Here is a 26,849-nt window from a genome sequence, read left to right on the forward strand (position 1 = left end):
TTAGTCTGGCTAAAGGTTCATCAATTTTAACCTTTCAAAAAACCAACATTTTGTTTCCTTGATCTTTTTATTTTCTTCATTTTATTTTCATTTATTTTTGCTCTGATCTTTAATATTTTCTTCTAATAATTTGAATTTGGGGTTTTGTTTGCTCTTGCTTTTCTAGTTCCTTTTTTTTTTTTTTTGAGACAGAGTTTCGCTCTTGTTGCCTAGGCTGGAATGCAATGGCACAATTTTGGCTCACCGCAACCTCCTCCTCTCGGGTTCAAGTGATTCTCCTGCCTCAGCCTCTCAAGTAGCTGGGATTATAGGCATGCGCCCCCACACCTGGCTGATTCTGTGTTTTTAGTAGGGATGGGGTTTCTCCATGTTGGTCAGGCAAGTCTTGAACTCCCAACTTCAGGTGATCCACCAGCCTTGGCCTCCCAAAGTGCTGGGATTACAGGCATAAGCCACCGCGCCTCACCTCTAGTTCCTTAAGATACATCATTAGGTTGTTTATTTGGAGTTCTTCTTCTTCTTTTTTTCTTTTGAGGCAGAGTCTCACTCTGTTGCCCATACCAGAGTGCAGTGGCACAATCTTGGCTCCCTGCAGCCTCCACCTCCTGGGTTCAAGCGATTGTTCTGCCTCAGCCTCCTTAGTAGCTAGAATCACAGGCACGCGCCACCACACCCAGCTGATTTTTTGTATTTTTGTTAGAGACGGGGTTTCACCATGTTGGCCAGGCTGGTCTCAAACTCCTGACCTCAAATGATCCACCTGCCTCAGCCTCCCAAAGTGCTGGGATTACAGGCATGAGCCACCATGCCCAGCCTTTTCTTCTTTTTGATATAGGCACTTTTAGCTATAAGTTTCCCTCTTAGTACTGCTTTTGCTGTATCCCATAGGTTTTGGTATGTTGTGTTTCCATTATGATTTGTTTTAAGAAATTTTTCAGTTTCCTTCTTAATTTCTTCATTGACCCACTGGTCACTCAGGAGCATATTGTTTAATTTCCATGTATTTGTATAGTTTCCATAATTCCTCTTGTCAGTGATTTCTAGAGTATCCCATTTTGGTCAGAGAAAATGCTTGACATTCAGGGTTTTGTTTGTTTGTTTGTTTGTTTGTTTTTTATGTGTTGGGGCTTGCTTTGTGACATAACATGGCCTGTCCTTGAGAGTGATACATATGCTGAGGCAAAGAACATGTATCCTGTAGCCATTGGATGAAATGTTCTGTAAATTTTTGTTAGGTCCATTTGACCTATGGTGCCAATGAAGTCCAGTTTTCTTGTTGATTTTCTGTCTGGAAGATCTGTCCCGTGCTGAAAGTGGGGTGTTGAAGTCTCCAGCTATTATTGTATTGGGGCCTCTCTCTCTTTAGCTCTAATATTTGCTTTATATATCTGGGTGCTCCAGTGTTGGGTACATATATATTTAAAATTGCTATATCCTCTTGCTAAATTGACTCCTTTATCATTATATAATGACCTTCTTTGTCTCTAGTTTTTGTCTTGAAATCTATTTTGTTTAAGTATAACTACTCTGCTTTGTTTCCATTGACATGGAATATCTTTTTGTGTATGTCTTTATAGGTGAATGTGTTTCTTGTAGGTAACAGATCATTAGGTCTTGTTTTTTAATCCGTTTGGTCCATCTGTGTCTGTTAATTGGAGAGTTTAGCCCATTTACAGTCATTGTTATTGGTAAGTACCTTATTCCTGCCATTTTGTTGTTTTCTGTTTGTTTTGTGGTCTTCTCTGTCTTCTTTTTTCATGTCTTTTATTGAAGATTTTCTTTGGTGATACTTGATTTTTTCTTTTTGTGAATCCATTGTGTGTTTTTTGGTTTGAGGTTACCATGAAGCTTGCAAATACTATCTCAGGACCCATTATTTTAAGCTGACAACAACTTACCACTGTTTGCGTAAGCACACAAGCAAAAAGAAAACTAACAAAGACTCTAATCTTAACTTTGTCTTCCCACTTTTTAACTTTTCGTTGTTTCTGTATATCTTATTGTAAGTTGTCTAACAGTTATTTTTTTGATTGGTTCATCATTATTTAATCTTTCTTACTTTCTTTTTTTTTTTTTTTTTTTTAGATGGCTTCTTGCTCTGTTGCCCAGGCTGGAGTGCAGTGGTGCAATCTCGGGTCACTGCAACCTCCACCTCCTAGGGTCAAGCAATTCTCCTGCCTCAGCCTCCTGAGTAGCTGGGATCACAGGCACCCGTCACCAAGCCTGGCCAATTTTTTGTATTTTTAGTAGAGATGAGGTTTCACCGTGTTAGCCAGGATGGCCTTGATCTCTTGACCTCATGATCTGCCCACGTTGGCCTCCCAACGTGCTGGGATTACAGGCGTGAGCCACCACCCAGCCTGGTTCATCATTTAATCTTTCTAAGATAAGAGTAACTTACACACCACAGTTACAGTGTTATAATGTTTTTCTGTTTACTTACTAATAACCAGTGAGTTTTGTACCTTCAGATTTTTTTTTTTTTTTTTTTTAATTCAGGGTCTCTCTTTGTCTAGGCTGGAGTGCTGTGGCATGCAGTGGAGTGCAGGCTCAAGCAATCCCCCCATCTCAACCTCCCTAGTAGCTGGGACCACAAGCGTGTCCCACCACTCTTTATTTTTATTTTTTTGTAGAGATGGGGTTTTGCCAATTGCCCAGGCTGGTCTTGAACTACTGGGCTCAAGTGATCCACCTGTCCTGTCCCCTCAAAGTGCTGGTAGGTGACTTTTTTTTTTTGAGTCTTGTTCTGTCGCACAGGCTGGAGTGCAGGGGCTTGATCGCGGCTCACTGCAACCTCCTCCTCCCGGGTTCAGATGATTCTCCTGCCTCAGCTTCCTGAGTAGCTGAGATTACAGGTGCCCACCACCACGCCCAGCTATTTTTTTTTTTTTTCTTGTATTTTTAGTTGAGACAGGATATCACAATGTTGGGAAGGCTTGTCTCAAACTCCTGAGCTCGTGATCCACCAACTCAACCTCCCAAAGGGATTACGGCATGAGCCATCATGCCTGGCCTGGTAGATGACTTTTTTATTGCTCATTAATGTCCTTTTCTTTCTGATTGAAGTACTCCTTTAGCATTTCTTGTAGAGCAGGTCTAGTGTTAATGAAATTCCTCAGCTTTGTCTGGGAAAGTCTTTATTTCTCTTTCAAGTTTGAAAGGATATTTTTGCTGGTATTCTAGGGTAAAAGATTTTTCTTTCAGCACTTTGTGTCATGCCACTGTCTCTTGGCTTGTAAGGCTTCTACTGAAAAGTCTGGTACCAGATGTATTGGAGCCCCATTGTACGTTGTTTCTTTTCTCTCGCTTCTTTTAGGATCTTTTATTTATCTTTGACTGTTGGAAGTTTGCTTATTAAATGCCTTGTAGTCTTTAGTTAAGTCTTCTTGGTGTTCTATAATAACCTTCTTTTACTTGGATATTGGTATCTTTCTCTAGGTTTGGGAAGTTCTCTGTTATTATCCCTTTGAATAAACTTTCTACCCCATCTCTCTCTCTCTGCTTCCTTATTAAGGCCAATAGCTCTTAGATTTGCCCTTTTGAGGCTGTTTTCTAAATCCTGCAGGCATGCTTCATTGTTTTCTCTCTTTTTTTTTTTTTCCTCTTGACTGCATTTTCAAATAGCCTGTCTTCAAGCTCACTATTTCTTTCTTCTGCTTGATCAGTTCTGCCATTAAAAGCCTCTGATGCATTCTTCAATATGCCAGTTGTGTTTTTTAGCTCTGGAATTTCTGCTTGATTCTTATTTCAGTCTCTTTTAAAAAGTTTGACAGAAATCTGAATTCCTCTTCTGTGTTATCTTGAAATTCTTTGAGTTTCCTCCCCAAAAAGCTACTTTGAATTCTTTGTCTGAAAGGTCACTTATCTCTCTCTCCCTTTTTTTTTTCTTTTTTGAGACAGTCTTGCAGTGGTGCCATCTTGGCTCACTGCAACTTCCACCTCCTAGGTTCAAGGGATTCTCCTGCCTCTGTCTCCTGAGTAGCTGGGATTGCAGGCGTGCACCACCACGCCTGGCTAATTTTTGTATTTTTAGTAGAGACCGGTTTTGCCATGTTGGCCAGGCTGGTCTGGAACTCCTGACCTCAAGTGATCAGCCTCCCTCGGCCTCCCAAAGTTCTGGTATTACAAGAGTGTGCCACTGCACCTGGCCACATATCTCTGTTTCTATAGGATTGGTTCCTGGTGGCTTATTTATTAATAGTTTATTTAGTGATGTCATGTTTTTCTAGAACATCTTGGTACTTGTAGATGTTCATCTGTGTCTGAGCATTGAAGAGTTAGGTATTTACTGTGGTCTGCACTGTCTGGACTTGTTTGTACCCGTCCTTCTTGGGAAGGCTTTCCACATATTCAGAAGGACTCAGGTGTTGTGATGTAGGCTGTATCTGTTTTAGGGGACACCCCAAGCTCAATATTGCTGTGGTTGTTGCAGACTCATAGAGGTACCACCTTGATGGTCTTGGTCAAGATGTGAAAGAATTCACTGGATTACCAGGCAAAGACTCTTGTTCTCTTCCCTTACTTTCTCCTTAACAACAGAGCCTCTCTCTCTGTTCTGAGCCATCTAGACCTGGGGGTGGAGGGACACAAGCACTCCTGTGCCCACCACCACTGGGACTGTGCTGAGTCAGACCTGAAGCCAGCACAGCACTGGGTCTCACCCATGGCCTGCTATAACCACTCCCTGGCTACCGCCTACGTTCATTCGAGGCCCTAGGGCTCTACGATGAGCATATGGCAAAGCTAGCCAGCCAGGCCTCTGCCCTTCCCTTCAGAGGGATGAATTCCCCCAGGTCCCTGGTGGATCCTTTCTGGAAGCCAGGGACTAGAATCAGAAACCTTAGAAGTCTACCTGGTTTTCTGTTGTATGGCACTCACGCCACAAGGTGGAGTCCTTCCCACTCTTCCCTCCCCTTCCCAATGGCAGAGGAACCTAATCCCAGAGCAACAAGCCCAGGGGGAGTACTGGCAGACTGCTGCTGGTGTTCCCTTTGGGCCCAAGGGCTCCTAAGTCAGTTTGTGGTGAATGTTGCCTGGCCTGGGACTCACCTTTCAACCACCCTTCAGGGCAGTAGCTTCTCCTGTAGCCCAGGGCAGGTTCAGAAATGCCATCCAAGAGTCAAGTCCTGGAATCAGGGACCCCACGAGCCCTCTTGGTGTTCTATGCACCCCCGTGACTGACCTGGTAGCTAACCTGGTACCAGGAATCAAGCAGAAGTAGTCTTGCCCCGCCCCATAGCTACCACAGATGAGAATGTGCTGAGTCTCGTAAAAGGTAATTCGCGTCATCTTGCTCTGTCTTATTCCCCTTAGCTAACTTAAAAATTTTTTTTTAGGGATATAGTCTAACAATGTTGTCCAGGCTGGTCTCGAACTGTTGGCCTCAAGTGCTTGTTCCTTCTTGACCTCCAAAAGTGCTGGGATTACAGGCCTGAGCCACTGCACCTGTCCTTTTTTCTTTCTTTCTGTGCCTGTTCCCATTGTGCTGACCTTCCTGCCTTCCTCCCTCCCCCACCCTTCCTTTCATTTCTTTCTTGCTTGACAGGTTCTCCATCACCTAGGGTTGCGATCATAGTTCACTGTAGTCTCAAACTCTTGAGCTCAAGCCATCCTCCCACCTCAGCCTCCCTAGTAGCTAGCTGAGATTACAGGCATGAGCCACCAGGCCTAGCCATAGCCAAGCCTTTTAAATCCCGTTATTTGCTGAAGTCACTATACACAGTCCTATTTTTGCTCCATTATACACACCATCACCACTGCACTGCCTTTTTTTTTGTGGGGGGGGGCGGTTATCTTAAGTTCCACATTTATTTTATTATTATTATTATTATTTGAGACGGAGTCTCACTCACTCTGTCACCCAGGCTGGAGTGCAGTGGTGCGATCTCGGCTCACTGCAACCTTTACCTCCCAGGTTTAAGCAATTCTCCTACCTCAGCCTCCCAAGTAGCCATGATTACAGGTGTGAGCTACCATGCCTGGCTAAGTTCCATACTTCTTTCTAGGTGGGGCCAGATCAGGTCCCCCTCCTATAGAAAGTCATTTCTGACCACTGTAAGAAATCAGTGGCTGGATATGGTGGCTCATGTCTGTAATCCTGGTACTTTGGGAGGCTGAGGTGAGCAGATTGCTTGAGTCCAAGAGTTCGAGAGCAGTGTGGTAAACGTGATGAAACCTTGTCTCTACAAAAACTACAAAAATTTGCCGGGCGTGGTGAGGCTAGGGTGGGAGGATCACCTGAAACTGAGAAAGTTGAGGCTGCAGTAGGCCATGACTGCACCACTGCATGGTAGCGTGGGCAGCAGTGTGACCCTGTCTCAAAGAAACAAGGAAAAATCAGAAATTGTGTTAGAAATTCAGAAATCAAAGAGGCTTTATGTTGGCAGCTGATATCATCCATAACTGCCACCCTGGTTTTTCTCTTTATGGACCACTTGTGCCCCTTAAAATGCATTGTAAGTCCCTAAGAGATGAAGACAGATTTTCTTTCTTTTTTTTTTTTTTTTTGAGACAGAGTCTCACTTTTGTTGCCCAGGCTGGAGTGCAGTGGTGCAATCTTGACTCACTGCAATTTCCGCCTCCTGGGTTCAAACAGTTCTCCTGCCTCAGCCTTCTGAGTAGCTGGGATTATAGGCATGCACCCCAACACCTGGCTAATTTTGTATTTTTAGTAGAGACAGGATTTTACCACTTTGGCCAGGCTGGTCTTGAACTCCTAACCTCAAGTGATCCGCCCGCCTCAGCCTCCCAAAGTGCTGGGATTACAGGCATGAGCCGCTGTGCCCTGCCTTTGGTTTGGTTTTTATATATAACATGTATGTACAGAGTGTGTTTGTACATTTTAATGAGAGGTGTGTATTTTCCCAGGAGTAGAATGCAGTCAATCAAATTTACTACTTATCTACAAAGCAAAGAATCTGAAAATCATTTTAAATATCAGTTTGTACAATATTTGTCTTTGAACGAAAAGAAATAAAAATACCAGTTTGGAGCATTACTTTCTAAATTCAGATATTAGGGCTTTTTCGTTTTTATTTTTTAGACAGGGTCTCCCTCTGGCTGGAGTACAGTGGTGTTATGGGATCCTTAGGGTGTCACCTCACTAGCCAGAAACTTCTGTGACCAGTGGTGCCTTTGCCTGAGTTTTGCTCTGACCTGCTGGGCTCATTCTACCCGCTCATTCTACCCGCTCAGCCTGGCAGGCTGTGCTCAGCTGCTGCTACCAGTCTGAGTCCCACACTTGCCAAGGGAGAGCCAGTCATGGAGCTGTGAGGGGTGTGTTAGTGAGCGTGGGGTCTGGCCACTGCGTACAACCAGGCACTCTGGCTGTGGTGGGGTGGGCAGCTCCAGGTGCCAGTACTGGCACCAGCTCCTGTGAGGCTGCGACTGAACCAGGGATATAATAAGCAGCTTCCACGGCTGACACCAGGGAACGCAGTGTGGTGCCTGGAAGCTTGGAGACTGCAGGAACTGCAGAGCCTTAAAAAGGGTATCACAGCTCTGGCTTGGGGATTTCCTAGGTCTGGGGTCCCCAAAGGGCCACAGCTCTTCTATCCTCTTCTCTTGTTGCCTGTAACATTGTGGGCAAGGGTGTTTCAGCCCTGTTTGTGTTACAGCTCTTTTAGCCGTGCTATTCACTGGGTCTTGAGTTCTTGTTCTGCGTCCAGTAAGAATGAAGTACACAGATAAGAGACAAGACGAGAGAGAGCAAGACAAAGAGGAGCTTTATTGAGCAATAGAAGAACTCAGATGAGACCTGTAGTGGGCAGCTCCTCTCTGTAGCCAGCGTATCCCAATGAGTGTTCAGCTTTCAGCAAAGAGGGTAGCTCATCTCTGCAGCTGGTTGTCCCATCAGTTCTTTAGCTCTCAGTAGGGAGGGTAGCTTTTCTCTGCTAGGGAGGTCATCCCGATGAGTGTCCAGCTCTCAGCAGAGAGGGTAGTTCATCTCTTTAGCTGGTTGTCTGGTCATCTCTTCAGCCCTCAGCAGAGAGGAGACCTGGGGTGGGCAGCTCCTCTCTGCAGCTGGTCTCCCATCATCTGGCTGAATCTGAGGCTTTTATAGGCCTCAGGGGAGGAAGTGCATGCGGAATGGTCCATGGGCAAACATGGCGGGTGCCTGGAAAAGGCACCACAAGTTCCCACCCCATTTGGCAGGATCAGCAGTCTGACACCCAGGCTTCAGGCCCTCCCTGACTTGAAGGTGGTGCTTCACCAAGGACTCACCCACTCATGCCTAGGAGCTTGTCTGCCTCCTGCTGCCGTTTATGGTGCCCAGGCTTTTTGTGCCAAGGAGTGTCTGTGGGCCAGCGCTGAGCTGCCCCCAGCACCCCCTTGGCCTCCCTTCTGTGCTTGTTGGCTGGGGGCTGGTATGTCAGCACTGCCCCGAGTGTGCGCACACGCAGCCGGGTTGTGACAGACCTGGGGTTGGCCTCAACTTTGCCCTGTGAGTGGAACAGGCGCTGACAGTGAGAAGAGGCCAGGCAGTGGGAGCAGACACCTGCGAGCCTGCAGGGGCAAAATGGGGCCTTCCCAGGCCCCCGAGAGTGCGGAGATGCCTGGATCTGCAGCTGTAACTTGAGCAGCTGTAGGCCCTGGGAGGGTGAGACTCCTGCATACCCCTGGCTCCCACTGGCTCCGTGGAGCGTGGCATATGCACACCGTGGGCCCACCTCTGCCTCAGGGCGCCTCTCTGCCTGCCCCTCAGTGCCTGACTTTACTGCTACCCTGCTGGCAGGCAACTCAGCCTGGCCCCATTGCAGTGGCTCCCAGGACAATGGGCGAGGTACAGGTGGCATGGTGGCCCTGGCAAGCGCCACACAAATGAACCTGACGCACTTGGGGTTGGCCTCACAAGTCCCAATTGTACCCTTCAGCCAGGTGCTTGCAGACCCTTAAGATGGGGCAGGGAGCAAGGCTGTGGCTGTGGCGGAGACTCCGGGCCTGGGAATGGTTCCTGTCTGGCCCTGTGAGGGTAGGGGTGGCTCAGTCGGGTGCCCCTGGGACATGGGGCACAGGGAACCCACTGCCACCACTGCTGCTCCCACAGCCGCTTTTGCCACTACCGCTCATGCCTCTCCACTGCAGCTGATGTGATGGCAGCAGTCACTCTAGATGGCCCGCCACTGCCATGAGTGGCTTGATCTTGCCTCACTGCAGCCTCAACCTCCTGGGAGCAAGCAATCCTCCCACCTCAGCCTCCTGAATAACTGGGACTATGAGCATGAATCACCATACCCAACTGATTTTTGTGGGGTTTTTTTGTAGAGATGGGTTTTCGCCATTTTGCCCAGGCTGGTCTCAAACTCTTGAGCTCAAGTGATCCACCCACGTTGGCCTCCCAAAGTGCTGGTATTACAGGCGTGAGTGACCACACCTGGCCCCAGATTTTTTTTCTTTTTTGATTTTATGTCCCTTGAGTCATATTTTTTTCTCAGATTTTAGTATTAACAAGTAATAATTGGCAGGAATAATTTTAAAATGATTCAGTAGTTTTCAAAGCAAGAACAGAGATGGGCAGTGTAAATGTGGAAATGTAAGGCACTTGTCCTTATTTGTCAGTAGGGGAAACAGACCAAATGGACCTAAAGGCAGTTCCCAGGGCCGCAGATGCAGTATCATTGCTGGGGTAGGCTCCCTCCATCCGAGTATCCTAAGTCACTCCCTTTCACAGTAATTATTTGCATGTTTTAATAATTAATGGTGAAGATATTACTTAGAGATTTTATGACAGGAAAATAAATCTAGGGACCCCAAACTCATTAAGCCAAAGGGAAAAGTTAAGTTGGGAACTGGGTCACACAAACATGTCCCTTTTGGTTCCCAAATAAGATGGCTACAAGATGAAAAGCTACATGCGTCCCTGTATTTTGCCCACAAGCAGATTTCACAGTGAGCTCCAAGATCTTTACCCTGAGGTTTTTCTGCTAAAATTTCACTATGGCAATGTAAATTGATAGCATATCCTTACAGGTGCAGTCACACCCCTGCCCACCAGACACAAATGCATATCTGATTGTTCTCCTGCCCCATTTCGTCTGTGTTATCTTATGTAAAAGTGCCATCTCTACAAAAATAATAATAATAATAAAAAATTAGCCAGGTGTGGTGGCACATGCCTATAGTCCCAGCTACTCAGGAGACTGAGGCAGGAAGATCACTTAAACCCAGGAGATTGAGGTTATAATGAGCCATGATGGAGCCACTGTACTCCAGCATGGGTGACAAAGCGAGAGGCTGTCTCTAAATAAATAAATAAATAAAATGTTCCCTTAAAAAGTAAAAAAAGTGCAGATTCACTGGGCCAGACGAAGGCATGAATGATTATTTTTCCTAACCGTCCTTACATGAAAATTGTTTACTTCTCAGTAACCTGCCCTTTCCCCTTTACATTTGGAGCTCTCAAAATTATCTTCAGAGAAAGGCGTAGACCTGTCCTCCGGGCACATTTCCTTAACTTTGGCAAATAAACCTGCTGAGATTACAGGTGTGCACTACCACGCCTGGCTAATTTTTGTATTTTTAGTAGAGACAGGGTATCACCATGTTGGCCAAGCTGCTCTTGAACTCCTGGCCTCAAGTGATCCGCCCACCTAGACCTCCCAAAGTGCTGGGATTGCAGGCATGAGCCACCACACCCGACCTCTGCTTCATGTCTCTTAAATGAATCAATAGAGCAAAATCATTTTCTAAAATCGTACAAGAGATACATCAGATTTTGAAGCAGAAATTATCAAAGCTTTACTTTCCAGGCCGCTGCTCTTTGTCCTTCCTTTCTGCTGAATCCTGCTGTGGCTGTTTTTATGTTGTGTTGGTTAAGCTTCAGCCCTTCTGAAACCCTTTGCAGTTGTATTCTCCATCTGCATTCTTATTCATTGTAGCTCTCAGTGAATCTTCTCAAATTTAGCAAACCTGCATCTTTCACATTTTAGGTGCATCTTCTGCATTTTAAATTAAGGTCTTCCCCCTTCATCCCGACTATCCTTAATCCTAAATAATTCGACTTTCTTTACAATCCTTTTAGTCTTTTATATGCATGATTTATAGCACCTTGCACATTTTGCAGTTTATAACCTGCAAATGCCCATAGCTCAGTTTATTTATTCCCTGGACTTTGTCAGTTTTTAGTTAGCAAAATCAAAAATTAAGTTTTATAATTATATCAGGTTAGTGATTATGCTTTCACCTGTTGAATTCTTTTGTCATGAATTATAGAAAATGGTTTATAGTAAAGTCTACTGCTTAGTAAATTGCTTCTTTTGAAATGAAGTTATAAAGTGCATTCCCTGTATTTTAAGATTATTTGCCAATACTTAGATTAAAGTAGATTGACCAATTGAAGTTATAATTGTTTTTAAGGTAATCTAGTATTGGAAAGACATGAAACTTTATAGGAAAAAAGGCAAATTAATAAATTAATAGTGTTAGGTGAGATGCCCTGGGCTTGTCTGCAAGAGTATTAAGTTTAGTTGTGGCATAATAGCTTTGTAAAGTATTATTCTGTCTGAGAACAAAAAGCATGTTGGAAATAATTGATAAAAATGTTAATGTTTGGGTAGAATAACTGATTTTCTGTCCTCAGTTATTGCACATATTTGTGTAGAGTGGTATTGTGACTAATTAATAATCATATAATGATTTGATGTTTTTGTGTTGGCAGAAAATAGTATCTAAACTTTGTATTACATTTACTTTATTGACTCTGTAAGAAGAGCCCAAAGAAGCCTAGTGTTTGAGGTTCTCTTACTGTTGAATTGTGGCATATGATCACTTGTAAATGACTCAGGGGGATTTTACTATTGAAAGATGTTGGCACCATTTTTCCCCTTCATTCTTTTAACAATTTTGCTATTCCTGAAACCTGGTAGAAAACCATTATCTGGAAGAAAGTGTTCGTTTTCAAGTGAAGTATAAGATAAAGGGCTTCTTTGTATGTACATATTCTTGGAAGGAGGGAATTGTTGCCTTTGTTGACCTAAAAGGAAGAGGCTGAGGCACAAAATATAATTTGAAGAGTTTACTCGGGCCAAAGTAAGGACAGCTGCCGAGAAGACTCAGACCCAAGTATCCTTGAGTATGCATGGTCTTTGTTACAAACAGGTTTTTTGATTTTTTTTTTTTTTTTTTCCCCTTTTCAGGCAGGATGTGCTCTCTCACCCAGACTAGAATGCAGTAGCATGATCTCAGCTCACTGCAACCTCCATCTCCCGGGCTCAAGTGATCCTCCAGCCTCAACTTCCTGAGTAGCTGGGTCAACAGGTGTGCGCCACTATGCCTGGCTGATTTTTCAATTTTTTGTGGAGACAGGATTTCACCATGTTTCCCAGGCTGGTCTTGAACTCCTGACCCCAAGGTGATCCAAAGTGCTGAGATTACAGGTGTAAGCCACTGCCTGTGACCACTAAATTTTTTTTATAGAGATGAGGTCTTTTTGCCTGGACTGGATTAGACCGGTGTAATCATGGCTTACTGCAGCCTCAACCTCTTACTTTGGCGTCTGGATGTGTGCCACCATGGGCGTCTTTTTTTTTTGTAACAAAGTTTCACTCTCATCGCCCAGGCTGGAGTGCAGTGGTACGATCTGGGCTCACTGCAACCTCCACCTCCTGTGTTCAAGCAGTTCTCTTTCCTCAGCCTCCTGAGTAGTTGGGATTACAGGTGCCTGCCACTACACCCGGCTAATTAGTAGAGACGGGGTTTCACCATGTTGGCCAGGCTGGTCTCAAACTCCTGACCTCAGGTAATCTACCTACCTCAGGTAATCAGCCTGCCTCAGCCTCCCGAAGTGCTGGGATTACAGGCGTGAGCCACCGTGCCTGGCCTTTTTGTTTTTTTTTTTAAAGACAGGGTCTCACTCTGGGTGCCCAGGGTGGAGTCCAGTGACATGATCTTGGCTCACTGCAGCCTGGCCCTCCCGGGCTCAGGTCGTTCTTTCACCTCAGCCTCCTGAGTACCTGGGACTACAGCCGTGTGCCACCATGCGTGGCTAATTTTTTGTATTTTTAGTAGAGACGGGGTTTTGCTGTGTTACCCAGGCTGGTTTCGAACTCCTGGGCTTAAGCAATCCGCTGGCCTCAGCCTCCCAGAGTGCTGGGATTACAGGTGTGAGCCACTTCACCTGGCCATAATTTTTAATTTTTTTTTGTAGAGATGAGGTCTCACTATATTGCCCAGGCTGGTCTTGAACTCCTGAGCTCAAGTGATCCTCCCACCTCAGCCTGCCAAAGTGCTAGAATTACAGGTGTGAGCCACTGCACGTGGCATAAATCATGATTTTTAAAAGCAAATAGTATTTCTTCAGAATGAAAAGAGTTAATACAATTTTAATGGCCATTGCATTAAGGCCAACTTTGTTGAATGACCCATTCACTGGAGATAAGACCCTGGCCAGTGCTGGAGAAGAGACTAGGCTGATTTTGTCACTCTGTGCCTGCCTTCTAATGCTGAAGATCATTCTGTGATTCAGTAATAACAGTGTTTTTTCTTAGAATAACTAAAAATGCTTCAGTAGAGGAACTGAACCATAAGAAATGAGTTTTGGCTCAATTTTAGTTTAAATAGTAGTCATTGATCTAACACAGAATGACAGTAAATGCAGTGAGAGAAAGAGTGGAAAAATTGTTTTGTTTTATTTTATTTATTTATTTTTTTGAGATGGAGTCTTGCACTGTCACTGTCACCCAGGCTGGAGTGAGTGGTGCAATCTCGGCTCACTGCAAGCTCCACCTCCCGGGTTCACACCATTCTCCTGCCTCAGCCTCCGAGTAGCTGGGACTACAGGCGCCCGCCACCACGCTCGGCTAATTTTTTGCATTTTTAGTAGAGTTTTGTTTCACCGTGTTAACAGGATGGTCTCGATCTCCTAACCTTGTGATCCTCCCGCCTCAGCTTCTGAAAGTGCTGGGATTACAGGCGTGAGCTACGGTGCTTGGCCAAAAAGCTGTTTTCGATTCAAGAAAAATGTTACCTGTTTTAATTTTATAGATAAGTAAATTGACTACATAATTTATGTAACTTCACAGAGATACTTGCCTCACTATCTGATGGTTAATATGGGGATATTAAGATATTTATGATAGCAGTGCTTCTCAAAATTTAATGTGTACACTTGCCACTTGGCAGTCTTACTACAATTCAGATTCCCATTCTGTAGATCTAAAAGTGAGGTTCTGGTTTCATTTGTAACAAGTTCCTAGGTGATACCAGTGTTGCTGGTCCCAGACCATACTTTAAGTAGCAAGGTACCGTTGCTTTAATATGGTCGTTTAGTTAGATGAATTGAACTCTGTAGACTAAACAGGACAGATTGACCACATGCAATGTTCTGTTTTCCCACTCTGTAGATGGGCTCACTGCTTGTTAGAATGTGCTGCATTGTGTCCTTAGTGTCTGGTAGAATGTCTACCTAGTAGTAGAATCACAGAAGTTTTTGTCAGATAAATCAATGCTGGGCACAGAGTGGGCAGTCCACAAATATAGTTCTTTCTTGACTAGCTAAGTATGTAAATCATGTATTAATACTTGTTAAATGACCAATGTTCAAGGGGCGTTTTGTATTCTTAATTGATATAGTTGTACATATTTAGGTGGTACATGTGATATTTTGATATGCGTATACAGTGTGTAATGATCAAGTCAGGGTAATTGCGATATCAGTCACCTCAACCATTTATCATCTTTTTGTGTTGGGTACATTACAGTTCTTCCAACTGTTTTGAAATAAACAATAAATTACTGTTAACTATAATTTTTCCTACTATACTGTTGAATACCAGAATATATTCCTTCTAACTGTATTTTTGTATCCATTAATAACTTCTCTTCACCAAACCCCAGACTGATGTTTGAATTGCTTCTTTTTGCTCTAGGTGACTCTATTAAAAACAAATGATAGAACCAACCAAAAAACCACCTGCTAACAAAGTGGAAAGACAGACATAGCTTTGATCAGGTTATAAAAAATAGGTGTCAGCAGGTATGAAAATCAGTGTTAATTGGTTATTAGGGCTTTATTTTGAATAATTTCTTTGTTTTACTTTTATAATAGTTTAACACATACTATGAAATATAACATTATGTCTTTAGGCTTGTGTCATCTGTTTTTAAAAATTAATAGACTTGAGTTTTTACATCAGTTTTACGTTTACAGAAAAATTGAGCAGATAGTACAGAGATTCCATACTTAGTCCCCCTCTCCTGCCCTCAGTCTTCCCTATTATTAACATTTTGCATTGGTGTGGTACATTTATTATAATTTATGAATCAGTATCAATACATTATTGAATAATCCATAGTTTATATTAAAATTAATTTTTTGTACAGTTCTGGGTTTGTTTTCCTTTTTTATAAAATGTAGAACCCTAGAGTTTCTGCATTTTGACAAATGCATAATGTCCTGCTGTCCTGTATGCACCATTATAATATCATACAAAATAGTTTAACTGCTCTGAAAATCCCCATCTGTTCATTGGAGTGCTCCATCTGTTCATTGGAGTGCTCCATCTCTCCTCAGCCTCTGGCAACCAGTGATTTTTTTACTCTGTGTAGTTTGACATTTCCAGGATGTTATGTAGTTGGAATCATATAATATATAGCCTTTTCAGATTAGTTACTTCAGTTAGTAATATACATATAAAGTGTTCCATATCTTTTTGTGACTTGATAGTTCATTTCTTTTCCCTTTTAAAAAGTAATATTTATAGAGATGGGATCTCCTTGTGTTGCCTAGGCTGGTCTCAAACTCCCAGGGTCAAGCAATCCTCATGCCTTGCCCTCATGAAGTGCTGGAATTACAGGCCTGGGCCACAGTGCCCACCCGGCTCATTTCTTTTTCTTGCTGAACATTTCATTGTATGGATGTACTACAATTTGCTTATCCATTTACCTGTTGAAAGACATCTTGGTTGCATTCATGTTTTGGCAGTTTAAGCTGCTATAAACTTTAGTGTGCAGGTTTTTGTATGGATAAAGGTTTCCAGCCAGGCACGGTGGCTCAAGCCTGTCATCCCAGCACTTTGGAGGCCGAGACGGGCAGATCACGAGGTCAGGAGATTGAGACCATCCTGGCTAACACGGTGAAACATTGTCTCTACTAAAAAATACAAAAAAGAAAACTAGCCGGGCGAGGTGGCGGGCTCCTGTAGTCCCAGCTACTCAGGAGGCTGAGGCAGGAGAATGGCGTGAACCCGGGAGGCGGAGCTTGCAGTGAGCTGAGATCCGGCCACTGCACTCCAGCCTGGGCGACAGAGTGAGACTCTGTCTCAAAAAAAAAGAAAGGTTTCCAACTCATTTGGATAAATATATTAATGATCCATGATTGCTAGATTAGGTGGTAAGGTATGTGTAGTTTTCTAAGAAACTGTCAGAGTGGACTGTACATAGTGGCTCATGCCTGTAATACAAAGACTTTGGGAGAGACTGAGGTGGGAAGATTGATTGAAGCCAGGAGTTCAAGATGAGCCTGAAGCACATAGTGAGACCCCATCGCTACAAAAACTTTAAAAAATTAATGGGTGTGGTGGTGCACACCTGTAGTTTCAGCTCCTCAGGAGGCTACGGTGGGAAGATCACTAGAGCCAGGAGTTCCAGGCTGCAGGGAGTTATGAATGTGCCACTGCACTCCAGCCTGGGCAACAGAATGAGATCCTGACTCTCTCTCTGTCAGTCATTTATCAAAGTAAATAAAAAATAAAATAAGACTGTTACAGTGTCTCCCAATGTAGCTGTACAATTTTTCATTTCCATCAACAGTGAATGAGTTCTGGTTGTTCCACATCCTCTCTAGCATTTTCTGATATTGGGGTTTTGGATTTTCACTATTTTAATAGGTATGTATTGGTATCTCATTTTAATTTATAATTCCCTAACTCTATATGATGTTGAGCATCTTTTCATATGCTTATTTGTCATCTGTATATTTTCAATGAGATATTTTCCCATTTGTAAACTGGGTCTTTTTTTTACTGTTGAGCTTCAGGAACTCTTTGTATATTTTTGGTAACAGTCTTTTATCAGATGTCTTGTGCAAATGTTTTCTCTCCATCTGTAGCCTGTCTTTTCATTCTTAATAGTGTCTTGTGCAGAGCAGAAGTTAAATGAAGTCCCACTTACCAATTTTTTAATGGATTGTGTTTTTGGTGTCATATCTAAAGTCAGTGCCAAAGGCAAGGTCAGCTGGATTTTCTTCCATGTTATCTTCTAGAAGTTTTATAGTTTAGAGTTTCACATTTAATTCCATGATCCATTTTGAGTTAATTTTTGTGAAGAGTGTAAGGTCTGTGTCTAGATTCTTTTTTAAGACTCTTCTATTGAATTGTCTTTGCTCTCTGTCAAAAGATCAGTTAACTGTATTTGTGTGGATTTATTTTTGGACTCTGTTCCATTGGTCTACTTGCCTGTTCTTTCACAGATATCCTACTGTCTTGACTACTGTAGCTTTATAGTATCTAAAAGAGGTTGAGTAGTGTCAGACCTTCAACATTCTTCAATATTGCGTTCGCTATTGTGACTCTTTTCACCTCTGTATAAACTTTAGAATTTATTTTTTGATACCCACAAAATAACTTGCAGAGATTTTGATTAGGATTGCATTGAATTTATAGATCAAGTTAGGAAAAACTAATACCTTGTCAGTATTGAGTCTTCCTATCCATACACATGGAATATTTCCTTAAATCTACTTTGATTTCCTTCATCAGAGTTTTAATAACTTTCTTGGTATAGATCTTGTAGATATATTGTTAGATTTATATCTAATTTTTGGTGTGCTAATAGAAATAACATTTGGAATTTTTTTTGAAATTAATTAATGTGTTTTATTATTTATTTATTTATTTTTCAAGAGACAGAGTATTGCCCTGTCACCCAGGCTGGAGTGCAGTGGCCCAATCATAGCTCACTGCAACCTTGAACTCCTAGGTTCAAGTATTCCTGCCTCAGCCTCTGCCGTAGATAGGACTGCAGGCATGTGCTACCACGAGGGCTGCAGGCACGTGCTACCATGTCCAGCTAATTTAAAAAAATTATTTTGTATACATGATGTCCTACTATGTTGCCCAGGTTGGTCTTGAACTACTGGGCTGAAGTGATTCTCCTGCCTCTGCCTCCCAGAGTGCTGAGATTGCCAGACATGAGCCACTGCACCTGGCCTGGAGGGGTAAGTGGGTGTGTGTATGTGAGTTCATTTTCTACGTGGACAAATATGTCATCTGCAAGCAGTAACAGTTTTACTTCCTTCTTCCCAGTCTACACATTTTGAATTTCCTTTTCTTTTGTTATTGTATTAGGTAGGACTTTCAGTACTATGTTAAATAGGAGTAGTAAAGGGGACATCCTTGCCTTTTGCCTCATCATAGTGAGAACACCACTATATATATATATAAATTTATATATATTTATATATAAAAATATGTATTATATATATTTATATCTAATATATATATCATATGTATTTTATATATATATAAATACTTTCTCACCATTAGGTATCAGGTTAGCTCAAGGTTTTTTATCAAGGTAAAGGAGGTTTTCCATTCCTAGTTTGCTGAGAGTTTTATGAATTGAGTGTTGGATTTTGTGAAATGCATTTTCTGCATCTGTTGATATGATCATGTGATTTTTCTTGTTTAGCCTGTTTTTGTAATAGATGACATTAATTGATTATTGAATGTTGAACTAGCCTTTTGTATACTTGGAATAAATCACATTCAGTTGTGGTATATAATTCTTTTTACATATTGTTGGACTTGCTAAATATTTTGTGGAGGATTTTTGTGTTAGTGCTAATGGGAGATGTCAGTCTGTAGTTTTTTTAAGACAGGGCCTCGCTCTGTTGCCCAGGCTGGAGGGCAGTGGCACGATTAGGACTCACTGCAGCCTTGACTTCACAGGGTCAAGCAAGTCTCCCACCACACCTGGGTATTTAAGAGAGTCTCACTATGTTGCTCAGGCTGGCCTTGAATTCCTGAGTTCAAGTGATTCTCCCGCCTAGGCTTTCCAAAGTGCTGGGGTTACAGGTGTGAGCCACCATGCTCAGCCTGTAGTTTTTTCTTGTAATGTTTGTCTGTTTTTGCTATTAGGCTAAAGTTGGCCTCATAAAATGAGTTAGGAAGTATTCCCTCTACTTCTGTTTTCTGGAAGAGATTTGAGAGAACTGGCATAATTTCTCCCTTAAATATCTGGTAGAATTTACCCATGAACCTATCTGGGCCTGATGCATTCTGTTTTGGAAGAGTATTAATTATTGATTCAATTGCTTACGTGGGTATAGGCCGGTTCAGATTACCTGTTGTTTCTACTGAATTTTTTTGTACATTTGTGTTTCGTTTTCTTTTAGTCACCATTATACTAATGAGGATGTTGTGACTGAGGAGTGTTAAAATCACCAACCCTGTGAACTTGCTTCCTTCTTTTTAAAAATTCTTTCCATTATAACTTAATGTACTTTGAAGTTCTATTAAGTATGTTGTACACATACTATTGTTGTGCCTTCCTGTTGAATTGACTCTTTCGTCTTTATAAAATGTTCTGGGCTGGGCGCAGTGGCTCACGCCTAAGCACTTTGGGAGGCCGAGGCAGGCGGATTGTCTGAGCTCAGGAGTCCAAGACCACCCTGGGGGCAACATGGTGAAACCCTGTCTCTACTAAAATACAAAACAATTAGTGAGACTTGATGGTGCACACCTGTAATCGCAGCTACTTGGGAGGCTGAGGCAGGAGAATTGCTTGAACCCGGGGGTTGGAGATTGCAGTGAGCTGAGATCACACCACTGCACTCCAGCCTGCGTCATAGAGTGAGACTCTGTCTTTAAAAAAAAAAAAAAAAAAAAAAGTTCTGCATTATCTCCAGTAATACTCTATATCTTACGGTCTACTCTTTGATATTAATATAGTCCCTCTACCCTTCTTACGCTTTACTGTTTGCTTTCAACTTGTTTGTGTCTTTGTTTTCAATATTCATCTCTTCTAGGCAACATATAATTGTGGCTTCCTTTTTTATCCATTCCAACAACTCTACCTTTAAATTAAAGAGTTTAATCCATTTATATTTCATATAATTCTTGGCAAGGTTGGATTTAGGTCTCTTTGTTTTCTGTTTATATCTTCTGTTTTGGTTTCCTTTTATTTATTTATTTGTTTTTTCTTTTCTTTTTTTTTTTTTTTTTTGACATAGAAGTATGTATATGAAAATAGCCTGTGGTTTTTACTTCTTTTTTCTCCTTTTCCTTTCCTGATTTCTTTTGGGTTAATTTAATAACTTGAACATATTGGGGCTTATAGCATACCTTCTTAAATTATTATTCTTTTAGTGGTTGCCATAGAGATTAAACCATACTTGAAGTTAATATTATGCCACTTCATCTCTTTTTAAGAGACAGGGCTTTCTTCTTTCTCCCAGGTTAGAGTGCAGTGACTTAGTCATAGCTCACTACAACCTCAAACTCCCTGAGTTCAAGTGATTCTTGTGCCTCAGCTTCCCGAGTAGCTGGGATTGCAGGCATGTGCCACCACACTTGGCTAAATTTTGTATTTCTAGTAGAGACAGGGTTTTGCCATGTTGGCCAGGCTGGTCTCAAACTCCCAACCTCAAGTGATCCACCTCCACCTGCCTCGGCCTACCAAAGTGCTGGGATTACAGGCACGAGCCACTGCGCCCGGCCCATCTTATACTTAAGAACTCATATGTGTCTGTATAGATTCATCTCTATCCCTGTTCTTTATGCTGTAGGTTTCATATTTATTATAGTCAGATACACCTGTAATCTTTCCAGTAATCTTTATACCTTTATGAAAATCTGTATCATTTTCCTTCAATCTGAACACATTTTAAAGAACATTTCTTATGGTGTCCATCTGCTAGTAATGAGTTCTCTTAATTTAACTGTTTATTTTTTCTTTGTTCAGGAAGGATATTTTCTTGGAAATGGAATTCTGGGTTGACAGATGTTTTGTCGTGTTCTTTTTTTTTTTCCTCTTCCGTTCTCTGTTGTTTCTAGTTTGAAGTCAGCATTCACAGGTGTACTTGTTCTTCCTGTGTTATTTTTCTCTGGCTGTTTTCAGGAATTTCTCTTTTATTTTTGATTTCTAGTTGTTTGACTATAAATGGTAAACCTACTTGTGGGTAACTGCGTTTATCCCCTTGAGGCTATTAGAGCTTCATACATATGTAGATTCTTCTTTCACCAAATTTGGGATTTTTCTTGTAATATTTTGTTCTGAGTCATTTTCTCTTCTCTGGAACTTCAATTATGTTAAGACCTTTTGGCCAGGCACAATGGCTTACGCCTTTAATCCTAACACTTTTGAGAGGCTGAGGCACTAGGATTGCTTGAATCCAAGAGTTTGAGACCAGCCTGGGCAATATAGTGAGACCTCATCTCAGGTTGTGGGAGAAAACCTTTTAATATCGCTTCATGAGTCCCTGAGGCTTTCTTTTTTTTCTGTAAGATTGGATAATTTATCTTTATTTATCTTCAAGTTCATTGACTGTAATTACAACCATACTTTATACCCATATAGTGAATTTTCTGTTCTGGAATTAGTTTCTATTTTTAGAGATTTCCTGTTTATTCTTGATGAGTGTATTTCTTTTATGTCCAGTTAGCATTATAATAGCTTCTTTGAAATATTTGTCTGTTAAATCCATATCTGTTTCATCTTGTGATTGGTCTTCATTGATTGCTTTTTTTAAAAAAAGTTTCTTAATTTTTTTTTTTTTTTTTTTTTTTTTTTGAGACAGAGTTGCTCTATCACCCCAGGCTGTAGTGCAGTGGCACAATCTTAATCTCAACTCATTGCAACCTCTGCCTCCTGGGTTCAAGTGATTCTCCTGCCTTGGCCTCCCAAGTAGCTGGGACTACAGGCATGCTCTGCCATACCTGGCTAATTTTTGTATGTTTAGTAGAAACGGTGTTTCACCATGTTGCCAAGGCTGGTCTCGAACTCCTGACCTCAAGTGATCTGCCTCCTTTGCCTCCCAAAGTGCTGGGATTATAGGCTTAATCCACCACACCTGCCCCACTGATTGCTTTTTGATGACTGAGTTTTGTTTTCCTATTTCTTTGCAGGTCTGTTAATCTTGGATTATATAATAGATATTGTGAATGATACATTGTAGAGCCTCTGGATTCTGTTATGTTCCCTCAGAGTGTTGATTTTTACAGTCTTGTTTTCAGCAGTCAAGTTGATTGGATTCAGATGTCAATCAACAGAAGGCAGCAGATGAAATATTTATTGTTTTATCTGGATTGCTTAGTACCTGTCCTGTGCATGTATAGTTCCAGTGATCAGCCAGAAATTTGAGTAGAGTTTATATATGAATTTGGAGTTCCTTCTTCTTAGGCTGTGTCCCTTTCAGCATTGTCCTCTGGCTTTCTAGCTGCTGTGGTTGTCCTGAACTCTGTCCTCAGATTCTTCAAGCCAGCAAGACTGTGAGTTTCTGAGTTTTTAGCTGTACCTCTCCCCTTCTTTTGGCATCTACTGGGGCACACCCTCAGGCTGAAAGGCATGAATAAAAAAACCACCTAAGCCAGGCACGGTGGCTCACGCCTGTAATCCCAGCACTTTGGGAGGCCGAGGCGGGCAGATCACAAGGTCAGGAGATCGAGACCATCCTGGTTAACAATGGTGAAACCCCATCTCTACTAAAAATACAAAAAATTAGCCGGGCGTGGTGGCAGGCGCCTGTAGTCCCAGCTACTTGGGAGGCTGAGGCAGGAGAATGGCGTGAACCTGGGAGGCGGAGCTTGCGGTGAGCCGAGATCACGCCACTGCACTGCAGCCTGGGTGACAGAGCAAGACTCCATCTCAAAAAAACAAACAAACAAACAAACAAAAAGAAACCACCTAGAGCCCTCCCTGCTTCCAAGGTATTGTTGATGTCCCTTCCATTTTATAGCTATTTTGGTCACTTTGTAGTGCCTATAGGCAGTTGTTTTGTAATATTTTGCCCCGCGGTTTGTTATTTTTATCAATAACAAAAGTTGGTCTGATAGAACTGCTCAGTTAATACTAGAGAAGTCGAAATTCTCCATATTAGCTTTAACAGCAGCCTTAAAAAAACAGAATGATAGCTAATATTTTCACTTTTTTTGTTATAAAAGCACTTTAATGTAGATTGTCTGATTTATCATAATTGTTAATGATACAGTGCTACCACATGTTGTGCCAAAAATCTGAACAGGAAATGAGTCTGAAGTCTCTTCAGCATGATTACATGTATGAACTGATACGAAGCTAAAACGCAAATAAGTGGGGAGAAAGATAGTAGTGCAAACTATAGGTATGAAAGGGAATAGAAGAATTTTGTGCCTTTGGGGAGATGATGGTATATGATGTCCATGTATGCATATGTAAATTAATGTCTTTCTGTATTAGTTCTTTTCATTTGTTATTTTCATTTTATTTACTTGCCTTTTGAGATGGAGTCTCACTCTGTCATCCAGGCTGGAGTGCAATGGCACAATCTTGGCTCACTGCAACCTCCGCCTCACTGGTTCAAGTGATTCTCCTGCCTCAGCCGCCTGAGGAGCTGGGATTATGGGTGCGTGCTACCACGCCCAGCTGATTTTTGTAATTTTAGTAGAGATGGGGTTTTACCGTGTTGACCAGGCTGCTCTCAAACTCCTGACCTCAAGTGATCTGCCTGCCTCGGCCTCCCAAAGTGCTGGGAGTACAGGCGTGAGCCACTGTGCCTAGCTGCTTTTTGTTTTGTTTTTTCTTTCTTTTTTTTTTTGTTTTTGAGACAAGGTCTCATTTTGTCACCTAGGCTGCAGTTTTGTGGCACAATCACGGGTCACTGCAGATCTGTCCTTCTGGGCTCAATTCTCATGCCTCAGCCTCCCATAGCTGGGACTATGAGCTAATTTTTACATTTTTTCTCCCAAGAAATCATGCCTAAGATTAAATTATTGTTTTTTGAGATGGAGTCTCGCTCTGTTGCCAGGCTGGAGTGTAGTGGCGCAGTCTTGGCTCACTGCAACCTCCACCTCAATTGATTCTCTTGCCTCCCGAGTAGCTGGTACTACAGGCACATGCCACTATGCCCAGCTAGTTTTTGTATTTTTAGTAGAGATGGGGTTTCACCACGTTGGCCAGGCTCGTTTAGATTACTTGACCTTGTGATCTACCCTCCTTGGCCTCCCACAGTGCTGGGATTACAGGCATGAGCCACCACGCCCAGCCAATTATACATACATACAAGGTCTCACTACATTGCCCAGGCCTGTCTCAAACTCTTGGCCTCAAGCAGTCCTCTTACCTTGGCCTCCCAAAGTGTTGGGATTACAGGCATGAGCCTCTGCACCTGGCCTTATTCTTTTATAAAACTTTTATTTATAATTTTAATAATGTTTATCACAGTTTGGAATTCTTTGTCTCTAAAAGAACCATTGGGAAAAGAATAATTTTTTATAAAATTTAAATTATTTAAAAATTGTTTTCTGTTTATTCACTACACTATAAGCTCTGAGGACCAGGACCATGTTTTTGTATGTCCAGCTCCTAGGCCAGTGTCTGACATGATTTTGAAGGAGGTGACAGGTAGAAATTAAAGAAATTTATTGGAAATGTTCCATATTCGGATGATTTTCATTCTACTAGATAGTAGAAACATTTTGGGACTGGGTACAGTGGCTCACACCTTTAATCCCAGCACTTCGGGAGGCCGAGGCGGGTGGATCTCTTGAGCCAAGGAGTTTGAGACCAGCCTGGGCAACATGGTGACACCCAGGCTCTACAAAAGAAAAAAAAAAATACAAAAACTAGCCAGGTGTGGTGGTGTGTGCCTGTAGTCCCAGCTACTTGGGAGGCTAATGCAGGAGAATCACTTGAGCCCAGGAGGTGGAGGTTGCAGTGAGCTGAGATCGCACCATTGTACTCCAGCCTGGGTGACAGGAGTAAAATCCTGTCTGAAAAAACAAAAAAAGGAAAATAAAAAATTGGAAGAGTTAAGGCTGAGCTCAATACTTTGAGCCTCAAAAGAAATATTCAGGCAGTGGTCTTGAGTAGTGAGACACCTGAAGTATGGAGATAGTGATGAAAAGCAGTCAATGCTTTTCATTCCCTCTTGCTTCTGTGTTTTAGGGTTCCGAGGCCCTGACATGATAGGGAGAGTTCAGAGCAAGTATTTATAGGTTATTAGAATTGATTTTCTTAGTTGTTGTGAAACTGTCTTGTTCCACAGCTCTTGGATAAGCACAAGAATACAGAGAGCATGGTGGAGCTTCTGGACTTGTATCAGATGGAGGATGAAGCCTACAGCAGCCTTGCAGAAGCTACAACTGAACTCTATCAGTATTTACTACAGCCATTCCGAGACATGAGAGAACTTGCCATGCTACGAAGACAGCAGATCAAGGTATTTTTTTTTTAATTAATCCTAACTAGTAGCCTGCCTGTTTCATAGTTCTCAGCCTGAAAGGCCATGCATTATCCACTAGAGGAACTTAAAAAAAAAAAAAAGATACCTGGTCCTATTTCTGTGAAGTTTCTTATTTGGTAGATTAGGGTTGTAGCCTGAGCATCCATTCTAAAGCACCTCAAAAGGCAATTCTGCTGAGTAGCCAGGGTTGAGGATAGCCCAGAAAGTAATGTGTTCAAGTTAGCACAAAGTTGTAAATACATTGGGAGGATCCCTATTTTCTCCCTTTCCTGCACTTTCCTTCCTTCTCTAGTCATGTCTCTTTAATGTTTTGGAGACTGTGTAGTCTTAGACTTCATTACCAGAAATTTTGGGCAGGCTGAGCGTGGTGCCTCACACCTATAGTCTCAACATTTTGGGATGCTGGGACAAGGGGATCAGTTGAGTTCCGGAGCTTGAGACCAGCCTGAGCAACATAGGGAGAACCCGTCTCTACAAAAAAAAAAAAAAAAAAAAAACAAACTAGCTGGATGTGGTGGTGCATGCCTATAGTCCCAGCTACTCAGGAGGCTGAGGTGGGCAGAAGATTGCTTGAACCCAGGAGGTCGAGGCTGCAGTGAGCCATGATTGGGCAATACCTTGTCTCCAAGGGGAAAAAAAGAAGTTTTGGGAACATTTATTTTTTTTTGAAATGGGATCTCGCCGTGTTGCCCAGGCTGGTCTCTAACTCCTGGGCTCAAGCGATCTGCCCACCTCGGTCTTCCAAAGTTCTGGGACTACAGGCATGTGAGCCACCACACCCATCTAGTTTTAGGAACATTTCTTTTAGAAGAACTTGTTAGGAAAGTTTTAAGTTTTTAATGACAGAACTTTAAATACATGATATTTTTTAGTAGTATGTGAAGAAGTATATTACAAAAAATTTTTTTCGGCGGGTGCAGATCATGCCTATAATCCCAGCACTTTGGAAGGCCGAGGCAGGCAGATCACCTGAGGTCAGGAGTTCAAGACCAGCCTAGTCAACATGGTGAAACCCCGTCTCTACTAAAAATACAAAAATTATTTGGGTGTGGTAGTGCATGCCTGTAGTCCCAGCTACTTGGGAGGCTGAGGCAGGAGAATCGCTTTAACCTGGGAAGTGGAGGTTGCAGTGAGCCAAGATTGCACCACTGCACTCCAGCCTGGACGACAGCAAGACTCTGTCTCAGAAATAAAAATAATTTTTTCCCCCACAACATGGCTGAAAAAGCATTTTTTGAGGCAAGCATTTAAGGGTTTGATTTTATAGCTGACCTTAAATGTTATGTGTAATTCACATATAAATGTTGGTGGACTAGAACGTTAAAATTGTCTTTTTACATAATAGGTTAAATTGGAATATCATTATGTAAGATTGAGTATTTGAGAAAATTAGCAGTTCCTTTGAGAACCTTATGCATGGGGACAGGGATGAGTATATTTGAGAATGTATGAGAAAATAAGGTTGTCTATGTGT

At 42.2% G+C, this 26,849-nt stretch overlaps 1 protein-coding gene across 2 annotated transcripts in view; it reads left to right on the top strand.

Moving 5' to 3' along the window:
- The window catches only part of JMY (junction mediating and regulatory protein, p53 cofactor), an 86,362-nt gene that overhangs the window by 15,421 nt on the left and 44,092 nt on the right, over nucleotides 1–26,849 (top strand). For both annotated transcript variants that reach the window (XM_023214931.3, XM_023214932.3), the window contains exon 2: nucleotides 25,178–25,351. In XM_023214931.3, coding sequence (XP_023070699.2) covers nucleotides 25,178–25,351 — 174 coding nt within the window. The remainder of the gene's footprint in view (nucleotides 1–25,177; nucleotides 25,352–26,849) is intronic.

This window comes from Piliocolobus tephrosceles, chromosome 4, assembly GCF_002776525.5.
Source record: "Piliocolobus tephrosceles isolate RC106 chromosome 4, ASM277652v3, whole genome shotgun sequence".
NCBI lineage: Eukaryota > Metazoa > Chordata > Mammalia > Primates > Cercopithecidae > Piliocolobus > Piliocolobus tephrosceles.